This window comes from Cherax quadricarinatus, chromosome 68, assembly GCF_038502225.1.
Source record: "Cherax quadricarinatus isolate ZL_2023a chromosome 68, ASM3850222v1, whole genome shotgun sequence".
In the NCBI taxonomy this organism is placed as follows: Eukaryota; Metazoa; Arthropoda; class Malacostraca; order Decapoda; family Parastacidae; genus Cherax; species Cherax quadricarinatus.
Genome location: NC_091359.1, coordinates 16855560 through 16872980, shown reverse-complemented (window position 1 = coordinate 16872980; position 17421 = coordinate 16855560). Strand labels below are relative to the sequence as shown.

At 37.2% G+C, this 17421-nt stretch overlaps 1 protein-coding gene across 1 annotated transcript in view; it reads right to left on the bottom strand.

The window, feature by feature from the left end:
- Positions 1–218: 218 nt before the first annotated feature.
- The window catches only part of Rheb (Ras homolog enriched in brain), a 28903-nt gene continuing 11700 nt past the window's right edge, over positions 219–17421 (bottom strand). Inside the window, exons 3-5 of the mRNA XM_053789591.2 lie at positions 10799–10986; positions 8095–8224; positions 219–1373 (exon numbers count right to left, since the gene is read on the bottom strand). Coding sequence (XP_053645566.1) covers positions 1284–1373; positions 8095–8224; positions 10799–10986 — 408 coding nt within the window. The 3' untranslated portion in view covers positions 219–1283. The remainder of the gene's footprint in view (positions 1374–8094; positions 8225–10798; positions 10987–17421) is intronic.

Below are 17421 nucleotides of genomic sequence, written 5' to 3'. Positions count from 1 at the left end.
TAAAGAAATCTTCAATTTTTGTTTTAAAAATAAATTTTCAGAATATTTGCAACCTGCACAGCCATGAAAATGTCAAAGCAACAAACTATATTCTGAAATTTATTTTATTTTATTAATATTGCCAAAGGAATCAGGAGTAATTATGAAGGATAACAGATTACATTATCAGAATATACACTGCTAAGCAGGTAAAGGCACCAAGTTAAAAGTACAAAGGAGTGCTGCAGTTTTGATTTGCAAATATAGCTAAATATGGCACCTTCCAGGAAGAGAGAATTTTTTTTTTTTTTTTAGTAAGAGTGCAAGAGTATACAAACATTAAATTTTTTGTGTGAAGTACATACAGGCAGTATTTTTGTTCTTAAAAATCCTGCATGAAACTCCTTACTACTGAAGAAAAAACTGCCTACTATCAAGGGGATAAAATTATATACATAAATTTTGTCTATAAACTTTATTGCATTATCTAAGAAAAGTCTCTTCAACTAGCTATACTTCATCACCAATTATTGTGTACACAATCCCATACTCTCATTAGTTCCTTAAGAATATATTTAGAAACAGTGCTTACTCACACTATTTTTCCCAAAGGTCAACTTTTCTGCAAATGTGCATGGGATTTCTATACGGCAGTTCCAAACAAGGCATATGTAGTTATACATGTATATATAACTGCTATTATTATTGTAAGCCAACAAAATTTACTATTTGTGACTATGAACCATGTCAAAGGAAGAAAAAACAAAATAGTAAAAGTATAGGCCCCCAAAATGCTTCGAAAAGGAACTAAAACTTGTATACTATTTCTAATTCAGAGAATAAAAAATGAAAGCAATTACTATTTGCGATTACTAAATCACAAACTTAGAACTGAAGTATTTTTTCCACTACTGAAAAATACAATCCCATAAGCTTTTGAGAAAAAAAGACCTAGATGAAATGTCTGCAGCCATTACTGGAGGCAGTGAATCAGCAGGAATTTCATCCATCCCATTATACCTGAGCCTTGAATTATAAGCCATACCTACTAGCTCCTAAAGATTCCTTCCAGCACAACTACAAAGTACATGGAGAAAAGTCTACAGCATCTAGTAGGATGGCTCATTCTGAGACATGGGCAAGGCCATAAACAAAAGATCCAACATAAAAATTACTATGAAAATTGAGTTCGGGTAATCATAAAAATAAAAGATTAACCCATATACAAAGACCTTTCCTCAAATCCAAATAATGAATCAAGATGGCAGACAGCATTACAAAATCCATCCTATATCATAACTACTTCACGAAATATGGCAGGTTCCATCTCGGACCGAGTTTCCATCTGCCTTCTCAATCTCTAGAATGACTCTTGTGAAGATGTCGTTTACAGCCTGAAAGTTAAAATTGAAATATGAAGAAAACTTTCTTTATACAAAGAACATAGAAAATTTGTACTGTTAGTTTCATATTTAGTTCAAGTTATTTATTCTATATAGTAATGACTTAGAGGGAGGGAGAGCAAGGAAGAGGAGAAAATATTATCTAATGCTCTTCCACTGAATTCCTTACCAGTTGGTATGCAAAGAGTGAAAAGTGGGGGTGGGGAGCCAATGACACCTGACATCAACATATTAATCAGAACTGCAATCTAACTGTTTCTAACTTTTTTTTTTTTTTTAACACTGGCTGTCTCCCACGAAGACAGGGTGACCCCAAAAAGAAAAGCACTTTCACCATCATTCACACAAACTCACTGTCTCTCCAGAGGCACCCAAAATACGACAGTTCAAATGTCACTCCTGACAGCAAATATCCCAAAACCCTCCTTTAAAGTGCAGGCATTGTATTTCCCACCTCCAAGACTCAAGTCCAGCTAACCAGTTTCCCTGACTCCCTTCACAAAATATTACCCTGCTCAAACTCCAACAGCTCATCAAGTCCCAAAAACTATCTTCATTCACCCCTAACATGCTCACACATGCCTGCTGTATGTCCAAGCCCCGTGCACACAAAACCTCTTTCACCCTCTTCCTCCATCCTCTTCTAAGATGACCCCTATCCCTCCACTACAGATTTATACACCCTATTTATACATCCTATTTTGCTCTATCCTCTAAATGACCAAACCATCTCAACAACCCCTCCTCAGTGCTCTGAATAACTTTTAGTAATGCACACCTCCTAATTTCCACACTAATATTTACATCACACATTACCTTCAGATATGACATCTCCACTGCCTCCAGCCTCCTCCTTGTTGCAGCATTTACAACCCATGCTTCACACCCATGTAAGTGTTAGTATGTACCACTATACAGCCTCTCCTCACGTAACAATGGAGTTCCATTCCTAAGACCACGTCAGTAAATGAATTCGTCACTAAGTGAGGAGCATACTATAATAGTAGTGGGTTTGTGTTGACCATCTTTGATATTGTTTGAATATCACCTTTGTACCATTTATAACATTTCTGGTATATTTTTAAATGTTTATACAGTAGTGTACTGTATATTGTAATAAACAGAATTAGAGGAAATCAGCTCTAATATACGTTATTTAAGTATGTATACTGGTCAGAGAGCCCGTTGTATAACCAAGTTGCCGGTAAACGAGTACGTTGCTAAGTAAGGAGAGGCTGTACTTTCATACATTCCCATCTCTGCCTCCATGGATAATGTTCTTCGTCTTCACAGATACCTCAATGCACCACCCGCTCTTTTTCCTTCATCAATTCTATGGTTTACCCCGTCCTTTAATATGCAGGAAAGAGGGAAATTATTTCCCAGTAAAAGTAGGCCTTAGACAAGGATGTGTGATGTCACCGTGGTTGTTTAATATATTTATAGATGGGGTTGTAAGAGAAGTAAATGCGAGGGTCTTGACAAGAGGCGTGGAGTTAAAAGATAAAGAATCACACACAAAGTGGGAGTTGTCACAGCTGCTCTTTGCTGATGACACTGTGCTCTTGGGAGATTCTGAAGAGAAGTTGCAGAGATTGGTGGATGAATTTGGTAGGGTGTGCAAAAGAAGAAGATTAAAGGTGAATACAGGAAAGAGTAAGGTTATGAGGATAACAAAAAGATTAGGTGATGAAAGATTGAATATCAGATTGGAGGGAGAGAGTATGGAGGAGGTGAATGTATTCAGATATTTGGGAGTGGACGTGTCAGCGGATGGGTCTATGAAAGATGAGGTGAATCACAGAATTGATGAGGGAAAAAGAGTGAGTGGTGCACTTAGGAGTCTGTGGAGACAAAGAACTTTGTCCTTGGAGGCAAAGAGGGGAATGCATGAGAGTATAGTTTTACCAACGCTCTTATATGGGTGTGAAGCATGGGTGATGAATGTTGCAGCGAGGAGAAGGCTGGAGGCAGTGGAGATGTCATGTCTGAGGGCAATGTGTGGTGTGAATATAATGCAGAGAATTCGTAGTTTGGAAGTTACGAGGAGGTGCGGGATTACCAAAACTGTTGTCCAGAGGGCTGAGGAAGGGTTGTTGAGGTGGTTCGGACATGTAGAGAGAATGGAGCGAAACAGAATGACTTCAAGAGTGTATCAGTCTGTAGTGGAAGGAAGGCGGGGTAGGGGTCGGCCTAGGAAAGGTTGGAGAGAGGGGGTAAAGGAGGTTTTGTGTGCGAGGGGCTTGGACTTCCAGCAGGTATGCATGAGCGTGTTTGATAGGAGTGAATGGAGACAAATGGTTTTTAATACTTGACGTGCTGTTGGAGTGTGAGCAAAGTAACATTTATGAAGGGGTTCAGGGAAACTGGCAGGCCGGACTTGAGTCCTGGAGATGGGAAGTACAGTGCCTGCACTCTGAAGGAGGGGTGTTAATGTTGCAGTTTAAAAACTGTAGTGTAAAGCACCCTTTTGGCAAGACAGTGATGGAGTGAATGATGGTGAAAGTTTTTCTTTTTCGGGCCACCCTGCCTTGGTGGGAATCGGCCAGTGTGATAAAAAAAAAAAAAAAAAAAAAAAAAAATATATATATATATATATAATACCTGCCTTAACTGTAACTTAACACAAAACAAACAATATACTATTATGCAAGAGGCAACACTTCATTGTAGGGCCCCATTTATATAGCAGGTTAGGGTCCAGGCTACCGCCGGAACACTGTCATAAAGCAGAACGCCATTTTTTTTTCACTTATGATATAAATTCCAGATAAATTTACTTTAAGATATATTAAGTTAGCAATAGAACTAGGCATTAAAATGCATACAATAAAAAGTAAAACACACATACAGTACACTCATTACTTACCTTAAAATATTTGCAGTCTTAATGTAGGGTGAGGTCAGGTGTGGTAGTCAGGTGTGATAGGTATGGCCATCCCACCCACACGTAATATACATTTAAAGCTCCTCAGAGCAATAAAATGCATATACATGTACAGTACACTCATTACTTACCTTAAAATATCTGTAGTCTCAATGTAGGGTGAGAAGCGAGTAAACGAGATAAAATGAATAAACAAGAGAGAACGAGTAAATGAGAGAACAGAGACGTGAAGTATGTAAACAGACGAATGCATCTGGTTATGGTTCATACGCTGTCATTTCAATGTTTGTGAATAAGTTTGTTTTTATTCAGGTACAGGTACACATAAATACAGTTACACAGATTATCATACATAGCAGCATATATGTACACTACCTAGGATAACCCAAAAGTCAGAAACAGTAACTTATTTCCATGTTTATGAAGCTTATACCATAATACTAACACCTTACATTGTGTACAAGTTGTCTCCATGTTGGTACAGTAGAATAAATATAAGCTACACTCCCATTCTCGTGTAAAACATCATTTTCAGAAGGAATGCTCTGAGTGAAGGCATACAAAAGAAATAATTTTCTACAATTTCCCCACAGTAATACTACTGTGTACACATTTTCTTTGGAGTTGAACTAGAGAAAACGTTATTCTTTCCGACACTTTGATAAGACAGCGGGAAAAACATCTCATATTTATGTTAATTTATTCTGTGAGGTGTATTTATCATGTTTATATGTTACATAGCATGTTTATTGTATATTTTTTGGAAAAAAAAAAAAAATTGATGGATTAATAGAAATGTTTATATTAATGTAATACAGTGGATCCTCAACTAACGGTAGCATTAAGTAACGGCAAATTTGTCTAATGGTGCTTTTTGGCGTAAAAAAATGTCTCTACCAAAGGCGAAAAACTCTACTAACAACGTTCGTCCAGAACATGTCCATGCGCCGGGAGCGCAGCCTGAGCAGGCCCAGCCACTCCAAGACTCAGTGTGCCATTGTTTACAAGCTGTTGGGGTCGATTCCACATGTGCCTGCCATATATTTTGGATTATTCCAGTGTTTTTAGTGCTTGTAACTGCTAAATAAGCCACCATGGACCCCAAGAAAGTTTCTAGTGCCAAGCCTGTGTTAAAAAGGGTGAGAATTACGATGGAAATGAAGAAAGATAATTGAAAAATATGAGAGTGGAGTGCGTACATCCGAGTTGGAAAGGCACTACAACAAATCACATTCAACCATCGGTACTATCTTGGCGAACAGAAAGGCAATCAAGGAAGCTGTTGTTGTGAAAGGTTCAAATATGTTTTCAAAATGGAGACCGCAAATAACTGAAGAAGTAGAGAGACTGTTATTGGTATGGATAAATGAAACACAATTATTAGGAGATAGAGTTTCTCAGTCTATAATTTGTGAAACGGCAAGAAAGTTGCATGATGATCTCATTAAGAAAATGCCTCAAAATAGTGCTGCTGCTGATGAATTTAAGGCCAGCAAAGGCTGGTTGGAGAGATTTAAGATTCATAGTGGCATACACAGTGTGGTAAGGCATGGTGAAGCAGCCAGTTCAGACAAAAAAGTGGCTGAAAAATATGTGAAGGACTTTAAGGAATACACAGACTGAAAACTTAAAACCTGAACAAGTGTTTGTGATGAAACAGGCCTGTTTTGTAAAAAAATGCCAAACAGGACCTACATTACTCAGGAGGAAAAGGCACTCCCAGGACATAAGCCTATGAAAGATGGCCTGACATTAATGATGTGTAGTAATGCTAGTGGTGATTGCAAAGTGAAGCCTTTATTGGTGTATCACTCTGAAACTCCCAGTGTTCAAGAAAAGCAATATTGTCAAGGGTAATTTGTGTGTGCTGTGGAGATCAAACAGTAAGGCATGGGTCACTAGGGAATTTTTCTTGGACTGGTTTTATAGTGTGTTTGGCCCCACTGTGACAAAATACCTCTAGGAAAAGAAATTGTCACTCAAGTGCCTCCTGGTAATGGACAATGCTCCTGCTCATCCTCATGACTTGCAAGAGGAAATTGCAGGAGAGTTTGGTTTCATTAAAGGTGAAGTTTTTGCCTCCTAATACAACTCCTCTCCTCCAGCCCATGGACCAGCAGGTCATTTCAAACTTCAAAAAACTCTACACAAAAGCAGTTTCAAAAGTGCTTTGAAGTGTCCTCAGACATTCAATTGACCCTAAGAGAGTTTTGGAAAGATCACTTCAACATCCTCAGTTGTGTAAACCTTATAGGTAAGGCTTTGGAGGGAGTGACTAAGAGGACCTTGAATTCTGCTTGGAAGAAACTGTGGCCAGAATGTGTAGAAGAGAGGGATTTTGAAGGGTTTGGGGCTAACCCTCAGGAGGCTATGCCAGTAGAGGAAGCTATTGTGTCATTGGGGAAGTCCTTGGGGTTGGAGGTTTGTGGCGAGGATGTAGAAGAGTTGGTGCAGGACAACGAGGAAGAACTAACCACTGCAGACCTGCAAGAGCTTCAGGTGCAACAGCAACAGATCACATCTCAGGAATGTTCTTCAGAGCACGATGAAGAGACGGAGGAAGATGACTTCGTCAAGGATTAGGGAAATGTGTTCAATGTTTACAAAGGTACAAGCATTTATCAATGAATTTTATCCTGTCACAGAAGTTGCAAGCCGTATTGGCAACATGTTCAATGGCACTCTTGTGTCCCATTTTAGGGAAATCCTATGGGCACATGAGAAACAGAGCTCTCTGGACAGTTTTTTTGTGTGACAGGGGTCCAGTGACTCAAGCTGGTCCTAGTGGCATTAAAAAACCAAGAAGGGAGGTAACCCCACCAAAGGACTTGGTACCTCAAAGTATTTATGGAAGGGGATTCCCCTTCCAAACAATAAAATGCCTGCATCATCTTCCAGCCTACTGTCTCATCATTCATCAACAACTCCACAATAAATGTAAGTGGCATTTAATTATTGTTTATTTTGCATGTCCCTTTCGTTTTGTTGTAGGGAAATGTATATTTCATACTTTGGGGTGTCAAGAATGGATTAATTCTATTTCCATTATTTCTTATGAGGAAAATTAATTCGACCAATGGCAAATTCGACTAATGGCAAGCTCTCTGGAATGGATTAATGCCGTTGGTTGAGGGTCCACTGTGTATGATATTTAATGCGCCTCAGAGTGATTATTATTATTATGTTTCATTATTATTAACATTATTGATATGGCATCTTCAAGACTAATAAGACACTTAGTGATTTTAATGTGTACCTGCATGCCAACACAGTATGTAAGTTTACTTAGGTACAGATACACATAAGTATAATTATCAGAGTACTATATATAAAATATGAAATAACTTTAAAACATTTGAAATTTTGCAAAGTTTCCAGACATAATGGACAGACGTGCTCACAGAGTATGTAAACAAACCAGGTGGTGCATGGTGACTATTAAAGTAAGGTGGAGAGAACTGTATAGCAAGTTTTGGTCATAATTTGAAATGTCCATATTAGCGGAATGCTGTAAAGCTGGGCCCTACTGTACTTACTTATATTTCTTAGTCATGCTCTAGCCAGGCCATTCATGCATACATTACATTGTACAGATTTCTTTCTTTCTGCAGATGTCTCAGCGTTTTACCTACTTTTTTTTACTAGTCTATTCCATGATTTGTATACTGTATAAATTATGTACTCTGAACCATGGGGGCTTTGACCATCAGAAGACTCTTCAGGTAGACCAATGCATGTCTTGAGTTTTTGAAAATGGTGAACCATTAACATTACCTATTGCAATAAATACACTACAGTAAGAAATAACATCAAACTTATGCTAACCTCATGTTGCTTGGCACTGGTTTCAAGAAAAACTGCCTTCCAGGTGTCTGCAACTTTGCGTGCTTGATCAGTACTCACTACACGTTCCATGTGAAGATCATTCTTGTTGCCAACTAAAACTACAGGAACACTGAAAATAAATATACCATATAAACTAAAAATAGTGTAACTATAAAACAACATTAAGGATATATTAAACATCAACATAAGCTTCAGTTAGCAGTAATAAAGTTTAGCTTTCTCTCCATTCCCAAACACATCCCAACAACTTGAACCCCATTAACAATCCACAGCCCACCCTCTTAATAACAGACAACATGGCAATGTTATAATGGACAAAATCTTTCATGTTTAAATATGAAGGTTACACGAGCCTGGTCACAGATCGGGCCGCGGGGGCGTTGACCCCCGGAATTCTCTCCAGGTAAACACAGTGGGTGCCCATTTTTGTATTCACACTGCAGACTATTTTATCATCTTTTATCTTATACTTACAGTTTTTCCTTTGTAACTTACCCTACCCTAACTTAGAAATGGGCTGCAAAGCTTATGTGAAAGCATGACACAGGTAGTAGGAGGATGGTTTGCAATCCATGCACCTGACCCACATTTTACTCTCTTGATTTTTAACACTTCACTGAATCTAGGTCATGTAGCATCTTGGCCCACAACTATCACAAGTCTTACTTCTGTATGGATTATTCCAGATTGACCCAGCGGACAGCAACAATAATGGATAATTTCAGCTTTAACAGACTTGCTTCATTATATCCTTAAATTGTCCATAAAAATAACACTTTTTTATAATGGATAAAATCCATTAAATTTTAAATGAATTTACCCAACGACCATAAGAATAAAGAAATATTCCAGCTTTAACAGACCCTGTCTATTGTTTCCAAATAACATATGACCACAGGGTTTGCTGTTAAATCAAGTTAAATGAAGATTAAATAGAGATTTTACTGTACTTTTTGTTATTATTATCACATTACTCTTTTCTATGCTTACTTTTTATTTCCTCCACTGACACATTTATCTAAAGTAGCCACTAAAACTGCCAGATCCTCAGATCAAGAAAAACAATGGATGAGAAAAGCCAAAGACAAAGAAAAAAAGATTACAAAGCTATAACTATTATGGAAGAAACTAATAAGAGCAGATACAATAGAATAAAACAGAAGCAGGAAAATGTCAAACAAGGAAGAGCATATTTTTTCTAGAATAATTGGAAAGTGATGAATTCAGAACATCAAGTAGAGGCTGCCTGCAGCACCACTACCTCATCCCACATCACCACTCACTCTAAGCCAAGATGTACACAATGCAAGCCTATATTTGGCAGGTGATAATACATACATTGCATTCTTTATTCCTTAAAATAGTATCTTCTAAATATTTTACTCCAAAATATATTCAGGTGGAGCCAGTCTCCCTTTAAATACATGAATGAATGAGGTTTAATAAGAAAATAAGCATAATTTTACACATTTATTAAGCAAGGTATACCTGTATTATATTTGAGAAAGGATACTGGAAGGTGTTTACCATTAAAAAAATAAAATTCACACTGAAAGATAAACCATATAAAAAAACATTTAGAAAAGCTAAATTTATTATTTAGAAAAAATATCTTAATACTATCCAATCAATTATGAAGTGTGAATTTTACACATTTATTAAGCAAGGTATACCTGTATTATATTTGAGAAAGGATACTGGAAGGTGTTTGCCATTAAAAAAATAAAATTCACACTGAAAGATAAACCATATAAAAAAACATTTAGAAAAGCTAAATTTATTATTTAGAAAAAATATCTTAATACTATCCAATCAATTATGAAGTGCAACAAAGTCTCAAAGTTAAAATAGTGCAGTGTGGCAACATTCAACAGTACTACATACTTTAATTCAACAGCAAACATTTGAATAGCTTAACAGATGTACAATATAATGAATAAAATTATGTATGCAGCAATGTACATACTGGATGAATACTTCAAATTATCACAAAAATAAACATACCACAAACAGCCACATTTTAACCCCATGGAACATTACCATTTTACTTCCCTAAGTGCACAAACAGCCACATTTTAACCCCATGGAACATTACCATTTCACTTCCCTATGTGCACAAACAGCCACATTTTGGCCCCATGGTACACTACCATTTCCCTTCCTTGAGTATACAATGCATATTTACAAAAGGCTCTAGAGCCTAGTCTATTAGGAGATGGACAGAGATGGCCTAATCACCTGTAATGACAGCTGATTACTCTTATCCAAGACCCTACATAAACACATTCGTTCAATCAGGCAAAATGAAGTACAGTGGTACCCAGAGTTTCAAACTTATTTCATTCCAGAATGTTGTTCAAGTGCCATTATCGAACAAATTTGTTCCCATAAGGAATAATGTAAATTAGATTAGTCCGTTTCAGACCCCCAAAAATACACTTACAAACGCACTTACACAAATACACTTACATAATTGTTCGAGTTGGGAGCAGTTCAAAACTCGGGGTACCACTGTATTTTGCACAAGAGTGAAATCTAATTTTCAGTCTGCTTCCTGAGCTGGTTACTCAAAATAACACTACTCTTTCCCTTTATTATTATCTAAATCGGACAGCAAAGACAAAAGAATTCCCAAAACCTTATTTTGAGTAAAACAATAAAAAGGGGCATACTCAGAACTCACGTGACTTTGCCCATCATGTCAAGAATTTTATCATAAATGACTTGTGCCACCTCAAATGACTTTTCTGAAGTGATGGAGTAGACCAGAACATAACCATGAATGTCCATAGAGTACTGTGCTGGGAAGATGCTGTACTCATCTTGACCAGCTGTGTCTACTAGCTCTAAGCCATATTCTTGACCTCTAACCTGTAAAAATGAGACATAAATATAAGAACTAGACATGGCATATGGTACAGAATACACAAAATGGAAATTATGGTTACAATATTATGCTAATGTACAGAACTAAGTGTCAACAGCCAAAGGGCTTGCAATTTATGAGTAATTACACAGTCCCTTAAATTTCTTCAAAAGGGAGCTTGCCTATACTGGGATGTGAGCACTGAGCACTAACTATGACTGATCAAGCCATTAGCCAAGAAGCCTGGTCAGCTGGGATGAAAGGGGCAGCAAATCCTGGATGCTCTCTAAGGTTGTAATTTTTTTTTGTTTAGTTACCAAATCAACAGTATCTACATTCTCTTCCTATCAGCCTACTTCAACAGCTCTTTAATGCTAATATTTAGTATTTTGCTAACTATATAAGGGAGGAATTAACAGCTATTTTACTGGAAGCTATTTTGATTGCTCGAAGTGCACTATGTTTCTGTAATTAACCCTTTGAGGGTTTTCGTCGTACTAGTACGTCTTACGCGTAGGGGTTTTTGACGTACTAGTACTCATAAATTCTAGCGACCTCAAATCTAGTGGGAGAAAGCTGGTAGGCCTTCATATGAAAGAATGGGTCTATGTGGTCAGTGTGCACAGTCTAAAAAAAATCCTGCAGCACACGGTGTATAATGAGAAAAAAAAAAAAATTTTCCATTTTTTTTAATAAATCAGCGACTTTGCAGTGTATTTTCGTATAGTATTTATTGTTGTATTCTAGTTTTCTTGGTCTCATTTTATAGAATGGGAGACATATTACTGAAATTGAGATGATTTTGACTGGTTTTACAATGAAAGGTGCCTTGAAATTGAGCTCAAAGTAGCAGAAATGTTCGATTTTTACCAAACTTCAAAAGTAAACAAATCGTGCCAAGCGTGCAATACACGTCAACTGGTGAGTCTAATATTCTTTCACAAGTGCACCAATAATATTTATACCATTTTTTACACTAATGCAGTAGTCTGCATAACAGTAAATCTTATATTTTTTGTGAGAATAAAAATTCAAAGTGGAAAGCAAAAGAATATAAGAGGGGCCTTGAGACGTGACTAATGACTAGAGGAAATGTCATTTTAGTGCCAGGAATATCTTTCTTGTTTATTCTGGACCCTATTCCGAAATTGGCATCTTTTGAAATTTGTGTGAAATTGGCAAAATTGCTAAATTCTGACCACTGTACTGGATAGTTGAGTTTATAAATGGGTGGTTTCTTGCACCCATTCGATAGAAAAAATGGAGTTCTAGCGAAATATTCATGTTTTTTGTCGACTAGTACAGTGAAATTGGCCGAAAATGGGGCTCAAAGTGGGCAAAATCGCCGATCCGTAAACATCGCTGAGACCGCTAACTTTGCGAGAGCATAATTCCGTAAGTTTTCTATCAAATTTCAAACTTTTGGTGTCGTTATGATCGGGAAAAGATTCTCTATCTTTTCATAAGAGAAAATAATTTTTTTTTTTTTTAAATTTGGCCAACCCTGAGAACGAGTTTCGGAGAGGGCCTGTCGACCCTCAAAGGGTTATTAAGTTATGCAGTCTGAATTATAAAAATTAATTACTTATTACAACTATTAATTATTATTAACTATTATTATTAATGAATACATGCAGAAACAATCATGTCATGATCAACGTTACAGTTTCTGTACGGAGCTTGGAGGCATCTGTTGTCTTTATCTCCCCTAAATAATATTAGTTAAGAAAATAGCTAAACATATGAAGATTATTCAAGGCTGAATCTCACAAAAAAAAAAAAAAAAAGTAAAGCCTTACCTATTTAATGTCAAGGAAAAAGCAATTTCAACAATCAAGAGCACTTACTGGTAAAATAGCATCACTGTTAAGTCATTCCTTGAAATTAGCCAGCAGAGCATACCAGTGTGCACTGCTAATAATTAGCTTTAATTCCTTTGTTTCCCCTTTTTTTGTTTAACAAACTGGCTGACTCCTACCGAGGTAGGGTGACCCGAAAAAGAAGAAACACTTTCACCATCACTCATTCCATCACTGTCTTGCCAGAGGCACACCAATACTACAGTTCAGATGCCCATCCAAACTGCAATATCCCCACCCTTCCATTGGATTGCAGGAACTGTACTTCCCACCTCCAGGACTCAAGTCCAGCTAACTGGTTTCCCTGAATTCCTTCATAAATGTTGCCTTGCCTACACTCCAACAGCACATAGAGTCATAAAAAACACTTCCACTCACTCCTATCATGCTCACACATGCCTATTGGATGTCCAAGCCCTTTGCATATAAAATCATTAAAAAAAAAAAAAAAAAAAAAAAAAATAATAAAAAAAAAAAAAAAAAAAAAAAAAAAAAAAAAAAGGCAAATCTAAATAACTTGCCACCATTCATATATGAAAAAGCTGTGAATGTGCTGTCACCCAGTATTGCAACACTGTTTAACAAATATGTCAAGTCCTCAACCTTCCCATCCAAACTCAAAACAGCAAGGGTTACCCCGATCCTCAAAAGAGGTGACCCAAATGATCTGAACAACTACAGACCTGTATCAAACTTGCCCTTACTTTCTAAAATGTTAAAAAAAAAATACATAATACACTAACAACTTTACTCCTACCTTATATCCAACAACATACTTAACCCTTGCCAGTTTGGGTTTAGACTAAAAAAAAAGTATGAATGATGTTTTTATACAAATGCTTGATTATATACAGCCCTCAATAAAAATGAATATCCATTGAGGCTCTTCATTGACCTATGGAAAGCATCTGATACAGTGGACCACAATCTCCTGCACCTAAAACTAAATTATTATGGCATCAGAGGACATTCCCTCGATTACCTAAAATCTTATCTTAACAACAGACACCAGTATGTATAAGCAAATGGATTCAAATCCTCTGTCCAGCCTGTATTGTTGGAGTGCCCCAAGGTAGTGTCCTAGACCCACTCCTCTTTCTCATCTACATCAATGATCTCCCCAATGCATCTCAACTCCTTAAATCAGTTCTATTCACAGACGACACTACTTACGTCTACTCCCATTTAACCCTAGCTATAGTTAGACACTGTAAACAACTACAGTAGTTGCAAAAAATACCTACTTGGATGATGACCAACAAACTCACTCTAAACAGACAAAACATACTTCATGCTGTTTGGAAACAGTCTTAAATATCCAACTTAATATATCAATAAGTAGTTCCCTCATTGTGAAAGTTTAGACACATATGCAACATCTAGATATCTTTATTGTAGACGTTTCGCCATCCAGTGGCTTTATCAATACAGATTCTAGGACATAAAAATTAGAAGAAAGTAGAACTATATACAAAAGATGAGGTAATCAGTCCCTCAGCCTTGGAGTTAGTGTTCACAGCATCATGGTGGAGGAGAATCTGGAGCAAAGGCAAGAAGACTGGCGGTTATATAGGCCGCAATTTGTCAAACACTGCAACATCATGGAATCCTGGTTCAGAGGACATCTACAAGACCTTCTTCACAGCTGCGACAACTAACCCATCCCTTTGGGTAGGACCTACTTCCACTGGGGAATCCCGCCTACCAGTGACTATGCCCTCGTCTGCTACACGTCCTTATCCACTGACGCCTATACTGTATAACTGCCAGTCTTCTTGCCTTTGCTCCAGATTCTCCTCCACCACGATGCTGTGAACACTAACTCCAAGGCTGAGGGACTGATTACCTCATCTTTTGTATATAGTTCTACTTTCTTCTAATTATGTCCTAGAATCTGTATTGATAAAGCCACCGGATGGCGAAACGTCTACAATAAAGATATCCAGATGTTGCATATGTGTCTAAACTTTCATGTTGTCGGTACATTATACCTTTCTTGCACAGTTCCCTCATTACAAGACAAATTGAGGGTAAATTTCTAGGTCTTCACCTTGACTAATCTTAAATTTCATTACCACATCCAGCATATATCCAAGAAAATTTCCAAATCAGTAGGTATCCTTTCCAAGATACGGTACTATGTACCCCAAATGACACTCCTTACCCTATACCACTCTTTATATATCCCTGCCTCACCTATGGTATTTGTGCCTGGGGATCAACCACAGCCAACCACCTTAAACCTTTAATAACCCCAAAAATAAAGCTGCTGTGTGAATGATTACCAGCTCCTGTGCCAGACAGCACACCCCACCACTTTTCCAAAGCCTGAATGTACTAAATATACTAGGCATACACTCATATTATTGCACCTACTACATACAGAACATTAAACTCCAATATAAACCCTCCACTTATACTTCTCTTTCATAGCTACAACAGAATGCACAGTCACAATACAAGGCACAAAGCACTCTTTGACATACCTCGTGTCAGTCTGACACTGCAAAAATGCAATGCACATAAAGGGCCTGAAGATCTGGAATTCACTACCTGAGCCAGTAAAGAATCCCCTGACTACATACAAATTTAGGGCTATGCTTAAGAATCATCTCTCAATACTAACCAAACCAACCAAAACTTCTAATCAGTTTAAAGCAATTCTCCCAAATATTATATGATTTTTAGTCCATTAAAACATCTGCCAATCCATAAAATATTGCTGTTTGAACTATTAATTGTAATATTTTTTTATTATGTGCAACTTCAAAATTATTATTCCATAAACCTCCACCTCGACTACCTCGCATTAGTATTAAGGCAAAATAAAGATTTATTAAAAGGTTAACCATTCTCATCTTGTCTAAACTTAAGTAGTTATTATGTACAAGGATTAGTCTGCCCAAAATGCCCCAGCATGATAGTGGTTTTCTTTGTACTTAACAACTCAAAATTGTAATTACACACTGTAGCCTTTGCAAAGAAATAAAATCTTTACTCTTTATTCTTTTAACTGCTTCTCCAACCTTTTGTAGTGTGACCCCTACCCCTACTTACCCTTCACTACACTCCAGATTTATACACTAGGTCATTCTACTTTGCTACAACTTCTGTATATGTCCAACCCTCCTCAACAACTCATCTGTAGCCCTCTGGATAATATTTTTTATAATTCTGAACCTCCTATCTCCTAATCTTCAAGCATCAAATCTTCTGCATAATATTCACACCACACACATTGCTCTCAGAATTTTATACAAAAAAAAATAATCAAAGTTTGGAAATTAGGTTTGGGGGTTACTAAAAGTATTATCCAGAAGACTGAGGAGTAACTTAAGATGGTTTGGACATTTAAAGAGGATGGGGCAAAATAGAATGACTTGGAATGTGCATAAATCTGCAGTGGAGGGAGGTATAGAAGGTAGACAAGGTTGGAGAGAGGAGCATGTAAATGAGGTTTTGTATGAGGACTTGGACATCCAACAAAATATGTAGAATATAACAAAGGCTGAAGAAAGGGCATAAAGAAATGCCTTACCCCAACACACCATAAATGACCATAGTAAACAGATTAGTATTTTGACAAGGAATACACAAGTGGAAAAAGTACTTCATGTATAAGCATATTACCACTCCTTGTATATGGTATACCCATGTCTCAGGGACAGGAAGCTAATGGCTTATCGATGTAACCAAATCAAGCATTTGCCCATTTTCAGGATGCGACCCACAACAGTCGACTAACACCCAGGTACCTATTTACTGCTAGGTGAACGGGATCAGCGGGTGTACGGAGACTTGCCCATACATCTTGCCCTGTCTAGGATTCGAATCCGAAACCTTTTGGTTGTGAGTCGATTGCGCTGACCACTTCACTACAGGTCACAGTGTCTTAAGAGTATCTGCCGTAAGTAATAGCACACAAGAAAACAAGTTAATAACAGGTTTTAAATTAACTACCAAGAGGCAATCACTGAAGTGTCCTGTTTCCATTTATGATGTGTCAAAAGATGTTTTTAAATCTAAAGTGATTCACTAAAGACAGAGGTTCTCATAACTGCAACAAGAGCAACATTCATCTCAAAATACTGTAATCTAATACATCACAGAACACAATGTAAGATCAAGTATGCATTTTCTAAATTTAAAATAAATTGGATAAACCATAAAAAGAAAACTTCATGAAAGAATTAATATTAACACTACACTGCATCATCAAACTGATGAAATACAGTACATTGCCCGACAAACAATATACCTCGCGCTTTAACCGTTTGAGAGTTCATGCCGTAGTTCTACTGCTTTGAAGCCAGGGTCAACACGTGATGAGCTCAGCTCACTCAGATAAGCTGTGAGTGATAAATTTGGGCCTAGATATGAGAGATTGCATCTAGGATGAAAGTGTGCACCATATAAAAAAAATTCTGCAGCACACAGTGCATGAGAAAAAAAAAAACACTGTGTTTCTGGAGTAAAGCAACGACTTTGCAGTGTATTTTCATATGGTTGTAATGGTTGCATTCATTTGATAGAGTGGAAGATATATTATAATAGAGATGATTTTAACTGGCTTTAGAACTG